General features: G+C 36.4%; 1 protein-coding gene across 2 annotated transcripts in view; it reads right to left on the reverse strand.

Moving 5' to 3' along the window:
- Positions 1-20,225, reverse strand: part of AP3B1 (adaptor related protein complex 3 subunit beta 1) — a 164,634-nt gene that overhangs the window by 71,964 nt on the left and 72,445 nt on the right. For both annotated transcript variants that reach the window (XM_065661062.1, XM_065661061.1), the window contains exons 12-15: positions 17,859-17,921; positions 16,810-16,942; positions 9,512-9,621; positions 1,844-2,020 (exon numbers count right to left, since the gene is read on the reverse strand). In XM_065661062.1, coding sequence (XP_065517134.1) covers positions 1,844-2,020; positions 9,512-9,621; positions 16,810-16,942; positions 17,859-17,921 — 483 coding nt within the window. The remainder of the gene's footprint in view (positions 1-1,843; positions 2,021-9,511; positions 9,622-16,809; positions 16,943-17,858; positions 17,922-20,225) is intronic.

A 20,225-nucleotide genomic window follows, 5' to 3' on the forward strand; every position in this document is an offset into this window, starting at 1 on the left:
CGATCTTGTTTAACATCTTCACCGCTGACATGGACAGTGGGATTGAGTGCGCCCTCAGCAAGTTTGCCAATGACACCAAGCTGTGTTGTCCAGTTGATATGCTGGAGGGAAGGGATGCCATCCAGAGGGACCTTGACACTCTTGTGAGGTGGGCTGATGCCAACCTTATGAAGTTCAACCATGACAAGTGCAAGGTCCTACACCTGGGTTGGAGCAATCCCAGGCACAGCTACAGATCGGGCAAAGAAGAGATTCAGAGCAGCCCTGCAGAGAAGGACTTGGGGGTGCTGGTCGATGAGAAAATGAACATGGGCCAGCAGTGTGCGCTTGCAGCCCAGAAAGCCAACCGTATCCTGGGCTGCATCAAAGGAGAGTGACCAGCAGGTCGAAAGAGGTGATCCTGCCCCTCTACTCTGCTCTTGTGAGACCTCACCTGGAGTATTGTGTGCAGTTCTGGTGTCCTCAACATCAAAAGGACATGGAACTGTTGAAGCAAGTCCATAGGAGGGCCACGAGGATGATCAGGGGACTGGAGCACCTCCCATATGAAGATAGGCTGAGAAAGTTGGGGCTGTTCAGCCTGGAGAAGAGAAGGCTGTGTGGGGACCTAATAGCAGCCTTCCAGTACCTGAAGGGGGCCTATAGGGATGCTGGGGAGGGACTCTTTGTCAGGGACTGTAGTGACAGGACAAGGGGTAACGGGTTAAAACTTAAACAGGGGAAGTTTAGATTGGATATAAGGAGGAAATTCTTTCCTGTTAGGGTGGTGAGGCCCTGGAATGGGTTGCCCAGGGGGGTTGTGAGTGCTCCATCCCTGGCGGTGTTCAAGGCCAGTTTGGATGAAGCCTTGGGGTGGGATGGTTTAGTGTGAGGTGCCCCTGCCTATGGCAGGGGGTTGGAACTAGATGATCTTGAGGTCCTTTCCAATCCTAACTATTCTATGATTCTATGACACCACAGATGCAGAGGTACAAGATTTTGTGCTGTCCAAGCTGTTGTAAAATAAAGAGGCCTAGTAACCCAGGAAGCATGTATTTCAGATACTATATTTCTTCTGCATTTGGAGATTTTTCTTATTTTACAATCATTTACACTAATAACTGTAATTACAGTGAAAAATTAGTGTAAAGACGCTGTATTCCATAGCCAGAGAGTGACGAAGTTCACAGTGCTGTCATTGAGATGAATGAGGCTGTTGGCACCTCCTATAGCCACTGTTTTCTGCTGCCTGGAGATCCAAGTTCATCTTTTTGTACTGTCTGACATTTTTAGATTATCTTTATTGCTAGAGATTATCAAACCCCACATGGTAAAGTGAAATAGTAAGAAATACAGAAAAAATACCCATCTTTAAGAGGAGATGACTAATGATGGAAAGACATAATAGGGCCTTTTGCTGGTATCTCCTTGTAAATACTCTGACTGAAAAATCAGCAGCTTCTTGTTCAAATCTATGGAACTCCTTTGAAAATTCTGGTCTTAGACCAGAAACCAGCAAATCACACCTGGAAATTCTACTATCTGGCAATAGTAATACAATTTACACTTTTTTTCTATTTATGTGAACAAAAAAATCTGCAATTTCCCTAGGAAAAAAGAGGCAAAAAAAAAAAAAAAAAGAAAAAAAGAGTGATGTCATCACTACGTTCATATTTACAGACTCAAAGACTTATGGTTAGATTCAGACTCTTAGAATTTCTTGAAAACTGATGTTCAGCTCTTATCTGTAGAATAATATAGACTAGTTTCGGTTACTTACATAGAAGAAATCACTACTGATCTACACAGACTGTACAAAATCTGCTGTGACTCAAAATACGTACACTTATAAGTTTATGCTTACCTGCTTTGAGTTTGTTAAATAGAGTTTTGCACCCAAATTTAGGATCTGCAGCTTTACAAGGTCATCTTCATTAGTGAAGCTCTTGGCTGTCTTTCTCAAAACATCAGGTGCTATCTTTGGAACCCGTTCACAGTACTCGCCGATAAGCCAGAGAATGCTGGCTCTGGCTACTGGAACCTGAGAAAACATTGAGTAATCCAAGTTAACCCATTCACAAAGACTACTTGTGCCTGTCTGTGTTCAGTAACAGTAAAATACTGTTCAGTAAAATACTATTTAAAGACAATTGCCATGCAAGAAATAGAGACCAAAATTAAATACTGTTCAGTTGGCCAATGTTACAGATTGAATAGTTGTACAATTTAAGATACAGATCCTGTCCCAAACTCCATGTATTAAGTGCATTACAAGTTGAAAAGACAAACAGAGAAGGAACGGAAAAAGAAGCACACTGAAGTGACGTGCATCATGTTTACAGTACAACCTTGTGGCAGTTGGAAAGTGAATCCAAGCCTTCAAAACATGGTTGGTAATTCTTGCCACCAGGTTATGGTAAACACCATGTTGAAACAGAACAGTGATTTTTTGTGACTGTATTCATATAAAAAGGTTTCCAACACTGGAGTTTGCTCAAATCCTGCTTATCTACTTGAAAAACTCAAGAATTTCTTTAAGACTATTGCTATCTTTCCTTAATTTCTATTTAAAACTTTATGACACTGAGATTCCTATTTTTTCAAATGTCCAAGGCCAGCTAAACATAGAATTTTGGAGAGGAAGGAGTTCAACATCACGGTTCTCTATTTCTGAATGCAAGCTAACACCTTAACTGAAAACACTCTGACCAGAAAGTTCACACAGGTCTTACTTACTGTTTCAGAGCTACTTCGTTGTTTCACTGAAATAACTGGCAGTAGGTTTTTAGATTAACTCCTAGCATATGGCACAGACTTCAAAAGCACAGTACTGTCACAGAAGCAAAATGTAAAAGCACAGAAGGAAACAGAAGCTCAAGCTCCACACTGAGTTTAGGTTCCTACCTAAAGGAGGAACTACCTAAACTCCTACTTAGCAGTTAAATGAAATAATATTCACACATTCTTCTCAAAGGTGAGCTAGTCTATATAATCCGGTGGTCAAATTAAAAACCGCATCTGTGCTACATACCTCCTCAAAAACATTCTCCTTCCTTGAGACGAAGGAAGAAAATCTGTGATGAAAAATTTTTTCTAGGCAGAAGCATGTTTTACATCGAGTCTACATACCGTGGTTCTGCCATGTTCTCTAGAGACTCTTGTTCAACAGATATGGAAATATTAGGGAAAAACATAACTATTCTACGAAATTACTTACTGTAGTCCAGAAAAAAGGAAAGCTCCCAACTATACTGCAATTTTCATCCAATTCTGCTGTTTTTTCCTAAAAAGTAATGAACATTTGCACTAACACTTCGAATTACTCCCTATTCTATGCAATATTCTTTTTTCATAAGCTTACACTTAAGCAAGTGTAAGTTCTGCCTTAGGTAAGATTCACAGAAGAAACAAACTTTAGAAATTCAGCATTGCTGTTCTTGAAAAAATAATTCTTAGCATCTTTTATATAGCAATTCCTTTTTCAGCATATGTCAGTTTTTAACATACAAAACCCTATTTCTCAGAATTACAATGGGGACCAACTATTAAGTACCTGACTCTGTATACACATAAAATTTGAAAGTACTGCTTTCCAGTTATATTCATAAAAGGTCACAAATACCAAGATCCAGGATATCAATTTGCAAACTATCGTCCACAGTCTCTGATACATGGCTTACTAACCCATACTAAAGAAATACTAATTAAATTCATGAGAAATTTTAATAATTAAAGATGTCTTACTGCTCCAAAAAGTTTGGGAACAGCTTCAAATAAAGTCAACCTGACAGCATCTACCTCTATACTTCATATTGTTGCAAATACACATGCCAATGAAAATATAAACAAGCATGTTATGAAGAAAACAGAGGACAATGTCTGCTGACAGAGAAAGCAACCAGATCACAAAGACTGAACACAGAAATTCAACAACAAAAAAATCACATCAAGAGATAAATGCCAGTTCAAAACACGGAAAAGATATTTAAGGTAGATGTAACTTTTAGAGTGATTTAACATAAATAAATACATGTATTAATTGAGATTCAGACTGGTATTTTTTTTTTTTGCATGAATTGACAAGAAAATTTAAATTGTCTTAGAACTTACAGTGTGAGAGAAACAAGTTACTGAACAACTGCTAAGGATAAAAACTTTAAATGCAGTCAGAATATGTTGCCTGAGAAATGGTAAGACTGATGCCATTACTGTACACCGATTTCAGAAGGAAAAGAGGTTATTTCTAATGTTCCAAAGGTTACACTGCATTAAGACCTCACTCCCCATCTATTATCTTAAATTGGGCTAAAGAATAGTAATTGAGTGGTACATTAAATTTTCCAGTATTAGAGCAGTTCAAATTGCCTGCTGTACAGAGATACACCTCTAAATAAGAATATATAGGCAACTTCAGATTTCAGTTATGCTAGATCTATTTTTCTAAAAAATTTCATTACAGACTTGTTAAAATATTAGAATTCTGACAAGATCATGATACCACGGTTTGGGCAGCAGCCTGTTAGAAACATCCCCTTTTCTATTAATGTTTTTTCATTAAGCAAAAATACCACACAGAACAGATCAATTTCAGTAATTGTTTTACTTACAGAAGACAACATCACTGATGTAATTTTCTGAGTCAAATCAGGACCACGCTTTTAAACCACAATTAAATATATTTAAATATATTTAAACAGTGTGTATTTAAGCACAGTGTTTTACTTTTACATTTTTTCCCAGTTTGTGAAATATAATTATTAGAATAATAAGCTAGCTTTACAATACAAAATAAATAAAGCCTAATTTGAAAAATAGCAATAAGGGAAGGCAGATGAAATTTCTCATGAGACTCTGTCTTTTCACCAGGTGGTTAGCTTACTATGTAAATACTGTATATTTTAAACACAATTCTGTGCAATAAGAATCAGTATCAATTAGAGACTTTTTGAATCAAACCCTGAGTGGAAGCCATTTTAATGAAAAGCGGATGTCAAACTGATGAACCCAATGTTTCTGTGTCACTGGATTCATCTGCGGTTAAAATCACACAATATTTTCAGACTTCTTTTTCCCTGTTTCAGTCTTCCAGTTCTCAAACATGCAACATCAAGTGCATGATTCTGCAGCCATTGTTTCCAGGGCATTCAAAACAGCAAACAAGAAACGAAGCTACTTCTAGACCTTCAATGCCTTTTCTAGTATAGCTTAAGTAGGGACCTTGAATTGACAAAAATGAAGGAAATAATACTTTCATTATTCAGCCCTGCTCTGCATTATCCTCAAAGGCAAACAGGATTGTAAATTACTTTGCCTGATGTTTTATTCCATGTGCCCTGAGCAAGTGGTTAAGTGCTCATTTTAAGCCTTAGTACCAGAAAACAGTTCCTGCTGCCATTTCAACCCATTACCTGGCTGGAGGAAAATAAATAAATGGTTAAAAACAAACAAACAAACAAAACCCAATAAACCAGGCAGACCCTCTCCCCTCAAAGGAAGAGTATGGTTACTGCAGATACAGAAATACATTATAAAGACTTTACAGATCACTCTAAGCAGCATAATTCAAAAGCTATTGTAGTTAAGCTCTAACCTTATTACACAACATACTACATTAAAGTACAACTTAAACCCACCAATTCTGGTTATCCACATTTGTCACAAAACCAGGATATATTCAAATTGTAAAAAAGGTCTAATTCTCTAGCTAGCAATTCTTTAAATTTTACTGGAATCAGAAATGGAAAGAGGGATGAAGTCCATGTGAAATGTCAGACTGGCAGCAAGAAGAAAGGTACACAGGAAAGAACAGGAGTAAAAGACAAGTGTTGGAGGCTTTCTGTTTTCAGATGGGAGACCTTCAAGGACTCCTCCATTATTTGAACCTCTACACATAAAATTCCTTTAAAAAAGGATTGGGTTTTATTCAAGCTCAATATTTGTTTCAAGTTCGGTGTACAGAGTCCCTGGACACAATGTCCCAAAGGCCACACATTTCTCTCAAATTCTAAAACATTGCATAGTTATTAGAGCAAGTAAAAGCCCATCATATTATGAGAATTGTTCATGAAAGAATTACTTAAATAAAGGTTTAAAAATACATTAGTAAAGTGTATCACAGGGAAAAGAATGTAGCTAGAATGTGAATCTTGGAGAATTGAAATACATGTCAACATATGAATATCATACCCTGTGATACCTTTTCAACATTGAGGTAATAGAGAACTTAAAGAAAGCAAGCCACCTCTGCTGTGAAGCCATATCAGAAACATACCAATAAGCAGTATTTACAAAGGCATACTGCAGAAGACCTTAAGTTTGTTATTGTTGGATGAATGGATAGTGCAGTGTCAAAAACTCCCAGTCACCTTATCTCGTAATAAGAATCCAAACCAAACCAGCAATTAGCAATTCTTAATTGCTCCTACAAGTTACATGTTTTCCCCCACATATTAAATTCTTCAAAGTTACGTGCATCTATATTATTTTTCCCCTTTCTTGTCTTTATCCAATCAAGAAGTGCTCCTCCTCATCTCTAGATTAGAAAACAGTCTCAGTCATACCCTAGAAGGAGCTAGAAATGGGTCTGTAATGAAAACCAAGGATGTCAGAATCCACCAGCTATTGAAAGAAAAAAAATCCAATCAACACTGCCTTAATAGTACTGTAAAAGACAGTCTGAAGAAAACCAGAACCACAAGATTCCCGTCACCCAGAAAGCAATCACTACTGGGTACAATTTACCAACATAAATTATTTTTCCAAAAAGAAAAGGCAGAAACTAATTTGGAGACTACTGCGCCTTGTTTATATGAGGAAATACACAAATGTAGACCACTGAGACATTTTTACTCAGAGCTAATTCTTGCTAGGTTGGTTTACATTCATTCATTGCTAAAATGAATTAAGATAAATCAAAAGAGGCATACTTTGGATGTTGCACAAAAGTATCTCATGTTAATTCAGTTTAATCTATGCAGTCTTGCCAATCCACTTTAAAACTTAATTCAGATTGAATCTGCAGGCTCATGTAGACAAATTCTGGATCATAGGTGTTTTGAAGTCATATATGACTATATGACACACATTAGATGAGAGAATATTATAAAAGCTTTTGAAAAAGCCCACAAACAACATCTTTGAAAATGCCATTTTTTACAAGGCGGAAAAGCACTCTCATGAATAAAAAAGGACTAGATAATAGAAAAGACAAAATAGAATGGAAGGAATCATCAGACGTCCCAAGGGACCTACAGGGGAAAACCTGCTGTTCAACAGATTTGCAAGTAACCTAGAAAAGGGCTATTTAGTGAGGAGATAGTCTGCTGACACAAAATTATCCAAGGTAATCTAAACTAATACAGGGCCTGAACAGTTGAAGATTACTTACTTATTAGTGATACTCAAAAATCAGAAGTGTTTTTTCAGAAGTGATACAGCTGGCCTTGAAACACTAGTAACAGAACTTTAAAAAAAAATAATTCTACTCATTCTGATGGACCCTAAAGTATTTCTAGGGAAAAATATCTTGGAGATGGAATACAGATATATTGAGCTGTACTATGCACAGGTCTTGGTACTCAACAAATACCAGACACAAAACAGATCTCAAAGATCTTTGCCTGGACATGCCTGAGATAAAAATTTAGGTACAAACGATAATATAGCAAAGGTATAAAAATGAACACTCTTTCTAGATACGTAAGAAACAATCAACTACAGGGAAAGCTGAAACGGATCTAGTCCTAAACTTTAATGTAAATAAGAGTCTGCAAGAGTAGTTTTTAACTGAGCTTCCTAATATTTCTTGTAATTGGTCAGATATATTTAGCTTTCTATCTATCCTACCACTTTCTAAATGGCTTTGTAGATGAAGCAGATGAAGACAAGATTAAGGAAGATAAGAAAGATAAAAATTCTGATTGGATGACCTGAAAGAAACATTGATCTAAAGGATTTTAGACACCTCATCAGTGACAATCACAATCTCAGGCTAACACAACATTGGACAAAGTAAATTCAGGCACCAACCTAAAAATGCATTCCATCCAGTTTACACTTTTTTTATTGTACTGGCTAAGTGTTCGTCATTTACCTAAACTAAATCATGACAGAACAATCAAAACCTCAAGTGCTTTTCTATTTAAATGAATTTAATTCTGTTCATGTTTTGGTTGTGTTTTACATAGTATTAAATTAATTTCAACTCTTAAGCATCAAAGAATTTCTGTGTTTATGCTTCCCCATACTTCAGATACTTTAAAAAAAATTGAATGCATTTAAAACTTGAAATACTAACGCAGAAGTATTAATTGCATAAGATAGCTACAAAACTCTTTTCAGTGTTAAACAGTATATTTAGAAAACAACTACTTTCTGTTGAATAATATGCTGACACACAGGATGACAAACTAATCTGACAAAGTGCCAGACGTGCATAAGATTATACACAATTCATAAGATAGTCATTATCAATCAAAATATCGCACAAATTTTCTGAAATCATGGGTGATACTTATTTGATATAGATATAGCAGCAATATCTTATAGCCTCTTTGATTCTGGATATAAGCAATCCAGTAGAATTTTCTTTATATCAGTTAAGAAGTTTGAGCTCCTAGTGGCCAAAAAATTTCTATGTTTAATCTGTTCAGCAAGCATGAACTATCCGGATCACATTTCCTTTTTCTTTTAACATTCAAAACTTTGTTAAAGTCAACTACGGAAAATAGTAAATTCACTGATTTAGAAAATATTTACTGCTCTATCATCAATAAATGTGTAATTGTATGAAACGGAACAGTTCTATTTATAGCATCTATAGAAAAATAATCACTGACAGATCAAAATCTGTCACCACTGAGGTATGATGCAATAGGTAGCTAATAGTCTTCAGGCCTATAGGATAAGACCACTAAATGTTTCATCAATAACTCAAGCCTTCGACAAAAATTTGGGAAGTAAATATTGACATACCTAAATGTCAATTTAATCTAAGGATAGATTATAGGTAATAATGTAAATTTTACTGTTAAATGCCACAGAATCTTAAACACCCAGAAGATAAAAATGCAACTTCAAGAAACATTGCAACACACTCACAGAAGCATGTCTGGCACCATGCAAAGATGAGGTAATTTCAAGGTAGGGAAAAATATTTAGAATAAAACTTTTTAAACTCTATCCCAGATCAGTAAGACAACCAGATGAAAATCCTCAGGTTGAATGTTGCTTTGCCTTTATTTTCACTTTAACTTACCCGCTCTACGTTTGAAACCTGCTATTCGTTTGGCCTAATGGTACTAGTAATACCCAACAGATCTGGGGAGCTCTTTCAAAATAGCTCCCCAGGTCTAAGGCACAAATTGATGCCATCTGATTGCTTCTATTTCCTCTTCCATAAGATCATAAAAAATGGTATTTTATGCTAAAAATAAAATAATGTTCTATTTCCATTTATGGCCCACATTCAAATTAGCTGGTGTGACTTTTATCAGTTAATAAGGAATGTAAGACATTGTGCACAAATACTCACTGTAATGTTATCCAGGAGTTTGGCCATATGCTTAATAATTTCACCATGGTGTGCTGGCTGGGTTTGCAGCAGTTTCTTAATGACAACCACACTTTCAGCAACTACAATTTCTGTTTAAGACAAAACAAATCATTAATTTAAAAAGTATTTATACAAAAGAAAAAGCTATAAATAATTCATCGTAAAAGATGTTCTCAGTTTTCTACATATGCTTTGCAGAATTGAATTATATTTATTTGGTAAAAGATGTAATACACTCAAAGTAACACAAGTTCGCCTTCCGGAATCAAGCTATAAGGTGCAGAAAGAGGACACAGAAGTGCTCTAAATGTAAAATATCATCCTATTACATACTTCTTTTAAATTGCCTTTTAGTAAAGCTGCTCTTTGGATTTTTTCTTTTCAGATTCAGGAACAGCATGAAAAAACATCTGTTTTTTATTGAAAATAATGCATATTCATCAGTAATTTGCTGCCTACGTTAAAAATACAAACACTTGTTTAAATTTTCAAAGATATCTACAATGTTAAATGGCTCATTCATAAACAAGAAAAATAACTAAACATTTCCTTTGCACTTTTTCACCTTTTAAACAGTCTCTCTCAGGTCTGTAACCTAATCTCTAGTACATTCAAATGAGGCTTCTAAATAGCAAGCTGTAAGATTTATGCCAAAGTCATGCACTGGAGTGCTTAACTACTGTAACAAGTAACATTCACAGCCTGATCAACTTGTATGAAATGTACAATTCTTGAAGCTGAAAAAAACCCGCTGGTGCAGAGGTAAGCTTCTATGCAAGAGTAAATTCATGCTGCAAGGAAAACTGAAACCAAAACACACTACTGTAGAAGCTCAACATTTCACTTATACTAAAAAAAGGGAGTAACTATTTCTCCTAAACTATCATTGTTTAAAACAAAGAAAAAGCCCAACTACCATTTGTTAAACAGAGTTATTCCCATGTTTCAAGAGCTAAACTGATGCATGGACAGCAATCAAACATGCTGAAGTTTCAAACGAACAGTACAGGCAAGAGATGTCTGATTTTTTTTTTTTTTTTTTAAGAAAGCAAACTTCTTTACGGAGAAAGACTTTTCAAAATCTGTGAGTATGCATCATTATGCCATAAGCCTTTGAAATGCTTAAATCTTACCTTGTGTCTTTTTGAGTCATCCTTTACTTGAAATGACATCTCAGGCATTTTTCTAGGCTTATTTCTTGAAGTAAGGTATTTACTTCACATGTCTCAATGTCTCACACAAGCCTACAGATCAATTTAATCTAATTGTCTTGCCAGATAATGAAACAAAAAGAGAGTTCTCAAAACTTTAAAATTACAATCTGGAATATTTAGAGAGGGGGACATTATAATGGCAACCTTCATTATTGAGTGTTTAGTGATACTACTTAATGATGAAGCAAAATAACACTGGACCAAAAAATATGAGTGGACATGAAGTAATTATTAAAAACAACTGTTGACAATGTAGAACCAATCATGATAAAATGATGTGCTGTACACTAAGTCGCCATACAAACTACTTTAATGCAATCTGTTGGACCAAATTTAAAAAAATTGAACCAGAATTGTGAGGAAATAAACCGGTAGGTTCCTTTTACATGAGTCTAGACACGAAAAAAAGAAATTACAAACAAAAGCAAAATGAATTTGTATTAGAAAAAGGACTGACATAGTCCAGAAGAGAGGCTCTCTGAGGCTTGCTTTATGCACATGACGAATCCCAAAATGAGCATGAAATAAGACACACACTTAGGTTTAAAGACAAATAAAAAACCCTCAAAAGGTAGAGATAAAATTGGCATTTTGAATGAGTGGTAAAAAATTTGAAAATGTAACTGCTGGAGTTGTCAAAGTACATGCAAGACAATGATATATGAATGCAAGAATTTCAAAACAGAGTGTAAATTAAATTATACCAAAGGGCCACAGAAAGTAAACTAAAATTTTAAAGACTAAATATCACAGAAAATCTGATCAGGAATGCCATTATCAATAAAGAAGACTACAAGAGATATCAGCAATTTCAATTTTCACAAGTCATAGTAAATATCTCAGTATAATGTCCACTGCTAGTTTTCTTCACACAATTTTGAAGCAACTACTCTCAGCAGGAACAACTTCTCAAAGACCTAAAATATATTCAATCACTCAATGCTCCATTTTGCCAAATGTATACAAAAACTAACAATGTAGAGGACAGTAAATTGTGGGGACAGAATTAAAATGTTTCATAATAGAGAATTTGACAACATTATAATAGAAACTCAGGGAAAAGACCTTAGCAAAGAATGTATTATCGGAGAACATTCAAAAGCTGCATTCTGAAACACTACATTTGATACCACTGATGCTGAGTCAAATTTCCTTCCACTTACATTAACCAGTAGTTCCAGAAACTAAACCACACAACTGAAGACTAATTTATCCACAGTCTGTAATTTATATAACTACTTCTAAAAGCAGCAAAACAGCATCAACTGTTTTTGGAAGGAATATACCAACTGAACCTCATAGTGAGGCTAAAAGTGCATCCTCATCAAACTTGCAGATGACACCAAGCTAAGTGGTATGATTGGCACACCTGAGGGATGGGATGGATGCCACTGAGAGAGACCTGGACAACCTTGAGAAGTAGGTCCATGTGAACTTCACGAGGTTCAACAAGGACAAGAGCAAGGTGCTGCACTTGGGTCAGGGCAACCCCTGATATCAATACAGACTGGGGGACGAAAGGATTGATAGCAGCCCTGCAGAGAAGGGTAGGTATACTGGTGGATAAAAAAACAACATGAGCCAGCAATGTGTGTTCATAGTGCAGAAAGCCAACTGTATCTTGAGCTGTATCAAAAGGAGCGTGACCAGCAGGCCAAGGGAGGTGATCCTGCCCTTCTGCTCTGCTCTAGTGAGACCTCACTTGGAGTCCTGCATCCAGCTCTGTAGTCCTCAGCACAGGAAAGACATGCTGGAGAGGGCCCAGAAGAGGGCCACAAAAATGATCAGAGGATGGATAAAGCAAGTCTTATGGTGACACAGTAGTGCAGAAAATGTTGAGTCAATGGGACTCATTTCTGAAAACCTGGACCAAAGAGCATGGCATCAAACAGGTATATATCACACCCAATATCATGCACCAACCTCTGGGAAAATCAAATGACACAATGGACTGTTAAAGACTCCACTGAGAGCAATGGGTAGTGAGACTTTTAAACACTGGGATACACACTTAGCAAAAGCCACCTGGTTAATTAACACTACAGAATTGGGCTGGGCCGGCCTAATCAAAACTTTACATACTGTGGAAGCGAATAAACTTCTTGTAGTGCACATAAAAAGTATGCTAACAAAAACCATCTGAGTATTTCTATCTCAGACAATGGCAAATCCATTCACAGAACTGTTTTTAGTCAAGGACCTGGGTGTGCTTGGTGGGCAACATGTGAGGAATTTACATGCTGGGGATGTCCCATGGTAGGGAAGTCCTACATGTACCTTAAGGGGATTTGATTTTGGGTTAGAATAGCCAATGAATTAAATTGCTTGATATTAACTGCTATAAAACACTGTATGTTATCACTTCTAGGATGCCTATATACCAACCACCACACTGGACACCTCATGGCACCCATCTCTGCCATTCTGGATTTGCAGATCTGAGCCCAACTCCCTCTTGATCACCATATTAAGGAAGAATTAACTTTGATGAAACCAAACATGCACAGTAGTGATGGAATCGGAACTGGCTCTGGCATGCAATAATCCAGCACCACACACCAACTTTCTTGCCCTGAAATACTGTTATAACAGACGGAGCCCAAAGTCATGGACTAAATAAACTTGACATTTTATAGGGATGGCCCATAGTCTTAAGGGAATGATGCTGTGTGTATATATCAAAAGACAGGATAGGTGATGGAGTACTGGAAAGCGTGGGCATACTATGTCCAATTCTGGAGTCCTCTGCACAGGAAAGACATAGACCTCCTGGGGCAGTTCCAAAGAGGGACACAAAAATGGTCAGAGGGATGGAACACCTCTAATATAAAGGCAGGCTGAGAGAGTTGGGATCATTCAGCCTGAAGAAGAGAAGGCTCTGGGGAGATCTTATAGCAGCCTTTCAATAATGAAAGGGGAATTATAAGAAAGATGGGGACAGACTTTCTAGCAGGGCCTGTTGCAACAGTACAAGGCATAATCATTTTGATGTAAAAGAGGGAAGATTTAGAGTAGATATAAGGAAGACATTTTTTATGATGAGGGTGGTGAAACACTGGAACAGGTTGCCCAGAGAAGGGGTAGATGCCCCATCCCTGGAAACATTCAAGGTCAGGCTGGACAGGCTCTGAGCAACTTCATCTAGTTAAAGATGTCCCTGCTCACTGCAGGGGGGTGGACTAGATGACCTTTAAAGGTCCCTTTAACCCAAACCATTCTATGATTTTGTTGTTATGCAAATGGTTAAAACTAAAGTAACAAGGCAATTATTAGCGCTCAGTATCCAGACACACATTAAGTTTCTGCTTTTCAGAACTGTCTGAATCTGGTTAATTTTTCCATCCTTATAAATAACGAACTCTGAAACTACATTAATACATATAAAATGAATGCTACAAAGAGTTCATTTTCTCTTATGTCTAACAGTAATTCCAATAGATAGGTAGCAGTTACCTCATGTATTAAAAATTCCAGTGATTCTGCAACTTGCCTGTTCAAGTTTGTATAGATTGGTGGGAAAAAAATCGTTTTAGGTATACATCCTACAATTGTGTTTACATTAAAACTTCAATTTTCAACAGAAAATAAAAGTCACCCATTGAAGGAAAATCTGCAGGATCTCCAGTATGCACAGTACAGACAGACAAGAGACTTCGTATAATCCCATTTGTCTGTTACACCTGACAAGACTTTTATGTTACAGTGGGGGCAGCGGTCAGTGGAAATTATCAAGGCAATTGCTTAAAGGAAATACATCAGTCAAATGCCAAATATCACACCAAAGAGCTAAAATAACTTTTCTTGCTGTACTTTCTTCAGCAGATGAGGAAGGAAAATAATTCTCAGCCATCAACATGGCCCCCAGAAACAAGGCTCTGGGGAAGTTGAGAACTGCTCTTGAAATTTTCTTTGTATGAGTGCTTTATTTAAAGTCAAATTTTCCCTACTCAGGGAAGACGGGGACCATGGTAAAAAAAACACCTGAATAACAGAATCACATATAGAAACTAGAAACTTTAATGATGAGACAACGAAAGAGCTTTGTGAAGAGTTATTCCAGCTGCATCTGTCTTCTGAAGAGATTATTTTATGAAGTGACACTTCACCTCTCAGCACCCAAGTTGCAGAATTATTAATGGCACAGCTCCTGTGCCAGATACAGCCAACATGCCTTGGCTCTTGGTTTGTATCTACAGTAAGGGCCCTTCCAGAACAAGGACATAGAATTTGAAGGCAGTTTTGCCACAAGCTCATTCTCCAAGATTCTATTTTGATTTAGTAGAATTAATTTGGTCACATCTCTTTCACACTCAAGTGAATTACCCATAATAAAACAGCGCAGAGAAAGCAGAGCTAACTCAGCTTGCAGGGACCTCAGAACTTGCTGGATTTAACAGCTTAGGCTTCATGCTACGCAAAGGCAGCAGAACTGTTTTCAGGCTCCAAACAACTGTGGAAGAAACAGCACAGCAAACAGACTGCTTGCACACTTTAGAGGTGAAAGTTGGAGGAAAGCAAGATTAACCAAGACTCTCTTTTTCTCATGCTAAATATCTTTTTTTCTCCCTTACTGTGTCCCAAACTCTTCTTATGTTCAGTAAGCTGTGACTATTGGTAATTTCCTGACACCTCAAGAAAGGCACCATGTAAATTATGCCATTCTATTCATTCCTTGCAAGAAGGAATAAAGACACTGCAGCTACGGTAAAGCAATTTGCCAGCTGCCAGTTTTAAAAGATCCTCAATATATCCTTTGCAGTCTTTCAGAACAGTAAGCACAAAAAGATAATTTTATTTGCTAGACAACTACTTAGAAACAGTCAAGAAAACTAATCTTGTTGAGACAGACCTTTGTATACGGGCACATGCATATGCGTGTGAGTACATATGGAATTATATTGAGGAAAATATTAAATTGAGAAGCTCTGATAAAAGAAAAAAAGCTTTTTCATCTTATCTTGGTTCCTTCTTAGCAAAAACAGGAGGAAGACTTGTAGCTCATAAACCAAGTCAGAGAAAGCTCTGAGTGTATCAGTGGGTCACAGGATGACTATGTACTGACAAAGTGATGTCTCTAATAAAGGCCTTCTTAGGATTACCATGAAAAATATGTCCAGCAGATATGGAGAGAAATTAACCCTACTTTTCAAAGCTTAGAGGAGAACTCATCTGTGTCCTCTGAACAATTCTAATTACCACAGGCACCCCAAACCCACGCCTTTCCTCCTTCCCAATGTTTATTATTTTTTAACTAAATCTTTCTTAAAGCTATTTCCAATATTTAACCATATTAATGTAGGTTGTACATTATATAATAATCTTCCAATTCTCTTACTGGCTTCTAATGTGCAACACTCATTGGTAACTAGTAAGAATATGCAATATTATCAGGTATTGATTTACAATGCTGCTATAACCTAGTTAACTCTATCAGCTCCTTGTTGTGTTCCTTAGTGACTTGCAACTCCACTTCACTCTATAAAAATAACAGAAGGCTAGATTACAAAATCATGCCATATTTGGGGCTCCTTATCCTAAAACTATTTAAGATTTTTTTTCAGTTAGGCATTGATGCAGTAAAATAAAAAAATAAAGAAAAAATAAAAAAAAAAAAACCCAAGCTTTCAGCACCCTCTACAGGCTAACTATTTTGATGCAATTAAGCATGTAACAGTAAAACTACTGTCATCTATGATAATCACAATAACACACTTAAATAATTGCAGTATTTTGAAAAAAAGAAAAAAAAAATAGAAAAAACAGTAACAACAAAGAAAAACCAACAAAACCAAACAAAACAGGTAAATATGTAATTGCTGGCCACAAGGAATTCATTTCACTAACAAAAGAGAAAAGAAGCACCCCGGTGATTATGATAGCCTTTGAAGTACTTTATACAAAAAGCAGCATCAAATCACTGTTTTTATCCAGTCATGTCAGATAAATTCTTATAAAAGCGAATTCCCATATAACTTTTCAGAGTGATCTGCTCTCTGTGGTTCTCATTAAGAAAAGGTTTCGTGCTTTCAGCTACTCAGAAAACAAACAGAACAATTAGCTTACCATCCCTGTTGGACAGCAAACATACAAGGCCATTAAGGCATGTGTCAGTCACTTCGGTGATGTTAGTAGCGCATCTGCCTATAGCTTGAATTGTAGCTGCAGCAAACTGTTTATCCTGGCTTTTCACGTAAGTCTAAGGAAACAGGATTTTCATTAGTCATTACACGAGTCTTGTCAACCAAAGACTTACCCTATTATCCTCATAAGACAAACATACTCTATAACAAATTCCATCTAGAAAGCTACACTGCACATTAGAAGTTACACTTTTTTTCACCTCACCTAGGAGACATTTTCTTGCTGGCTTTGGTCACCCATAGCCATGCAAAGCTCTGATTTCAAGAAAGCTTGGGGCAAGGGACAATTACCCAAAACCAGCAATTAGTTTCCGTGCAAGGATGGAGGAGTTGATGAGCTCTCTCTTCAGAGAGGTTTCAGTTCATTTAACCAGGAGCATCTGTGAAACTATGAATAACCTACCTGCCTGAGAACCAGTACCTTTCAGAGAAATCCAGCCAGAGAACTGAAGCAGTGAAAATAGATGTCATAAGCAAAGAGCAAAGAAAGAAGGACAGACACTGTTTCACAATATTGGCAGAACATCTTGCTGATACATATACAGATATTTGAAATAATACTATTTCAACAAATGACTTACAGAAATTAGGTTTGGCAGCAAACGCTAATGGCCAAATACTGCTAAAATTAAGACCCTATCTTCTTGTGACTTACAGTGTCAGTCACGTTGGTAGAATTTGTTTTAAAGAATTTGGAATAATTGGGTTTTTCTCATCACTTTTTTTTTGTTGTTTTGTTTTTCTAGCTGGAAGGAGAGTGAGAAACAAAACACTGAAACTCCTTTCCACATATAAAAAGCTTAATCATATATTATGGTACTAGACAGGTTCATTTCCATTCCAAGAACATTTCACCCTGGAAAGGATTTTAACTTGAAAAAATAAAGACCAAGAATCTAGATGAAACATCCAGTAATGACAACTGGCCAACAGAAAGTGTTCCATGTAAAAAGAATACACTTTTGCACAAACCTGAAATTCTCGAAGCAGAGTTGATATGTTGGCTTCATTTGCTAAATTTGTCAAGATTTCAAGCTGCAAGAAAAAGGTATTTTATCAAAAGCTAAAATAAAATCTTATGAAAAGCACCATATATACACTACAATTTTATTGGTTATAAGTAAAAGATAATACTACTAAAAATACCACTTATAATTCAACAGAGTATACCAGATTTTAGTATAAACTAGTAGCATCATTACACTCTGTAGGAATATTATCCTTGCAAGTATAAACAAGATTTTCAAAGCAGGACTCTATGGTGCAGTGATGCATTTTCTATAAGCTCCACCTTTAGTGTTGCACTGCATATCAAATGAGCTTGAAATACTTCTGGCAGCATGGTTTCCAGTGCTAAACAACAGGCCCTAGAATATAGGAACCATGTGACACTATAAGAAGTAACAGAAATCACAACTAAGGGGAAGTTTAGATTGGATATAAAGAAGAAGTTATTTACTGTAAGGGTGGTGAGGCACTGGTTACCCAGGGATATTGCGAATGCTCCGACCCTGGCTGTGTTCAAGACCAGGCTGGCCAGAGCCTTGGGTGACATGATTTAGTGTGAGGCGTCCCTGCCCATGGCAGGAGGGTTGAAACTAGATGACCTTAAGGTCCTTTCCAACCCTAACTGTTCTATGATTCTAACTGCAGATGGTGAAAAAATAAAGTGTCCATTATATTCAGATGAACTGCAATGAAAGACCTTTAAACTCAGGAATTAAGCGGTTGCAACTACAAATCTCCTGAGATCTTAATCAACATCAGCAATATCCTTTTCTTTGTTCTCAGTGAACAAGAGGACAATATACAACATTTGGCATATATTGTTAACATGTTATGCTTCCAGGCTGTTCTAACTTTGTAGAAGAAAGAATTCCAGTACAATCTAAATGAGGTAAATTGAAGAAAAAGACAACTGTCTCTGTAAAGGAAAGTCATACCCCAGAAATCTGTTGATATTTTTTGAGTTGGATGCACACAGACAAGGACACTTACTGATACAGTCCACCCAAACTTCTGAAGCAATTTGTTAAGACTATCACCAATGGTTCTTAAAGATACATACCTAGCACAGCATATAAGCAAGTGGATAAATGGAAGAGAAGAACAAGTGGGAAAAAAAATAGATTATTTTACAGTACAAAAAGGCTATCAGTGGAATCCCATAAACATCTTTGTTGGTCTTTTGCTTTTGAACATATCCATATATGAACTATGAAAGAAACAAGAAGACAAATGACAAAGTTTTCGGCTGATGCCACAGTTCTCAGAGAAATTAAGACAAAAGCTGACTATAAAATGCTGCATAAAAAAATTAAATATTAGGTGACTGGTTAATAAAATAACAAAATAAATTAAATCACCAAAGGTAAATGTAATGTCCATAATTGGGGAAAAACCTTAGCTTCAAAGGAAATGAGCTGAGTTCTGAGCCGATTACTAAAATTGTAACTGAGAATTTGTTGCTAAAATAGATAATTCCATGGAAATACAAGCTCAGTGCTAATCGGCAATTAAAAAAGCAAACTTAATGTTGGGAAAGAAACAGAGAACAAAACAGAAATCAAAATAGTACAGCAGATGAATTTCAGCTTGCTCCTACATCTTAAATAGGTTTGCCTATCTTAAAGGAGATAGGATGGAATTATGGAGGGAGGAGCTGGAGAAATCACAAGATTTTCTTATGCATATAACAGTGTAGGTTGACCTAAATTTTTCAGCAACAAAGAGCTGAGATAATGAAAGGAAAAAAAATAATTTGTACTTCTCCACCAGTGTATTACCAATTAACATAGGAATTTAAATTTATTAACTTTCATTTATTTCAGGAGTGACTTTTGCTGGATAACACTAAGTCTTAGTAGTATTCCTAACAGTTTTCATAATCGTTATTTTGGCGATGCTCTTTTTACCTCCAACTGCCCCAAATTTATTTAAATTTAAAAGTGGACTAATAAAAAAAGACAGGTTGGGCATATCAATCGTGGACTGCACCACTCTGCACATGTAATGAATGCAACATGAATATAAAGTGAAAATAAGGAAAAAATGTTTCTTAAAGAAACCTGTGCCTTCCACTCCAAACACAAGTGCCTATGACAATCTAAAGCAAAACTAGAGAAAAGGCCCACACTAATAGACCATTTTTTAGCTATTGTTTTATCAATAATTTCATGTGCAAAAGAAAGACTAGAGAAAATAAGATGACAGCCTAAAACATGCACTAAGATGTGGCCTTGGGGAAAGCCTAAAGTATTTCTCATGTCACATGCTGCCTTCAAAGTAAAACTGGGACTGTAATACTGTCCCATTTTGTTCAGCAGAACATATTTAAAC

Source organism: Lathamus discolor, chromosome Z, assembly GCF_037157495.1.
Source record: "Lathamus discolor isolate bLatDis1 chromosome Z, bLatDis1.hap1, whole genome shotgun sequence".
Lineage (NCBI taxonomy): Eukaryota > Metazoa > Chordata > Aves > Psittaciformes > Psittacidae > Lathamus > Lathamus discolor.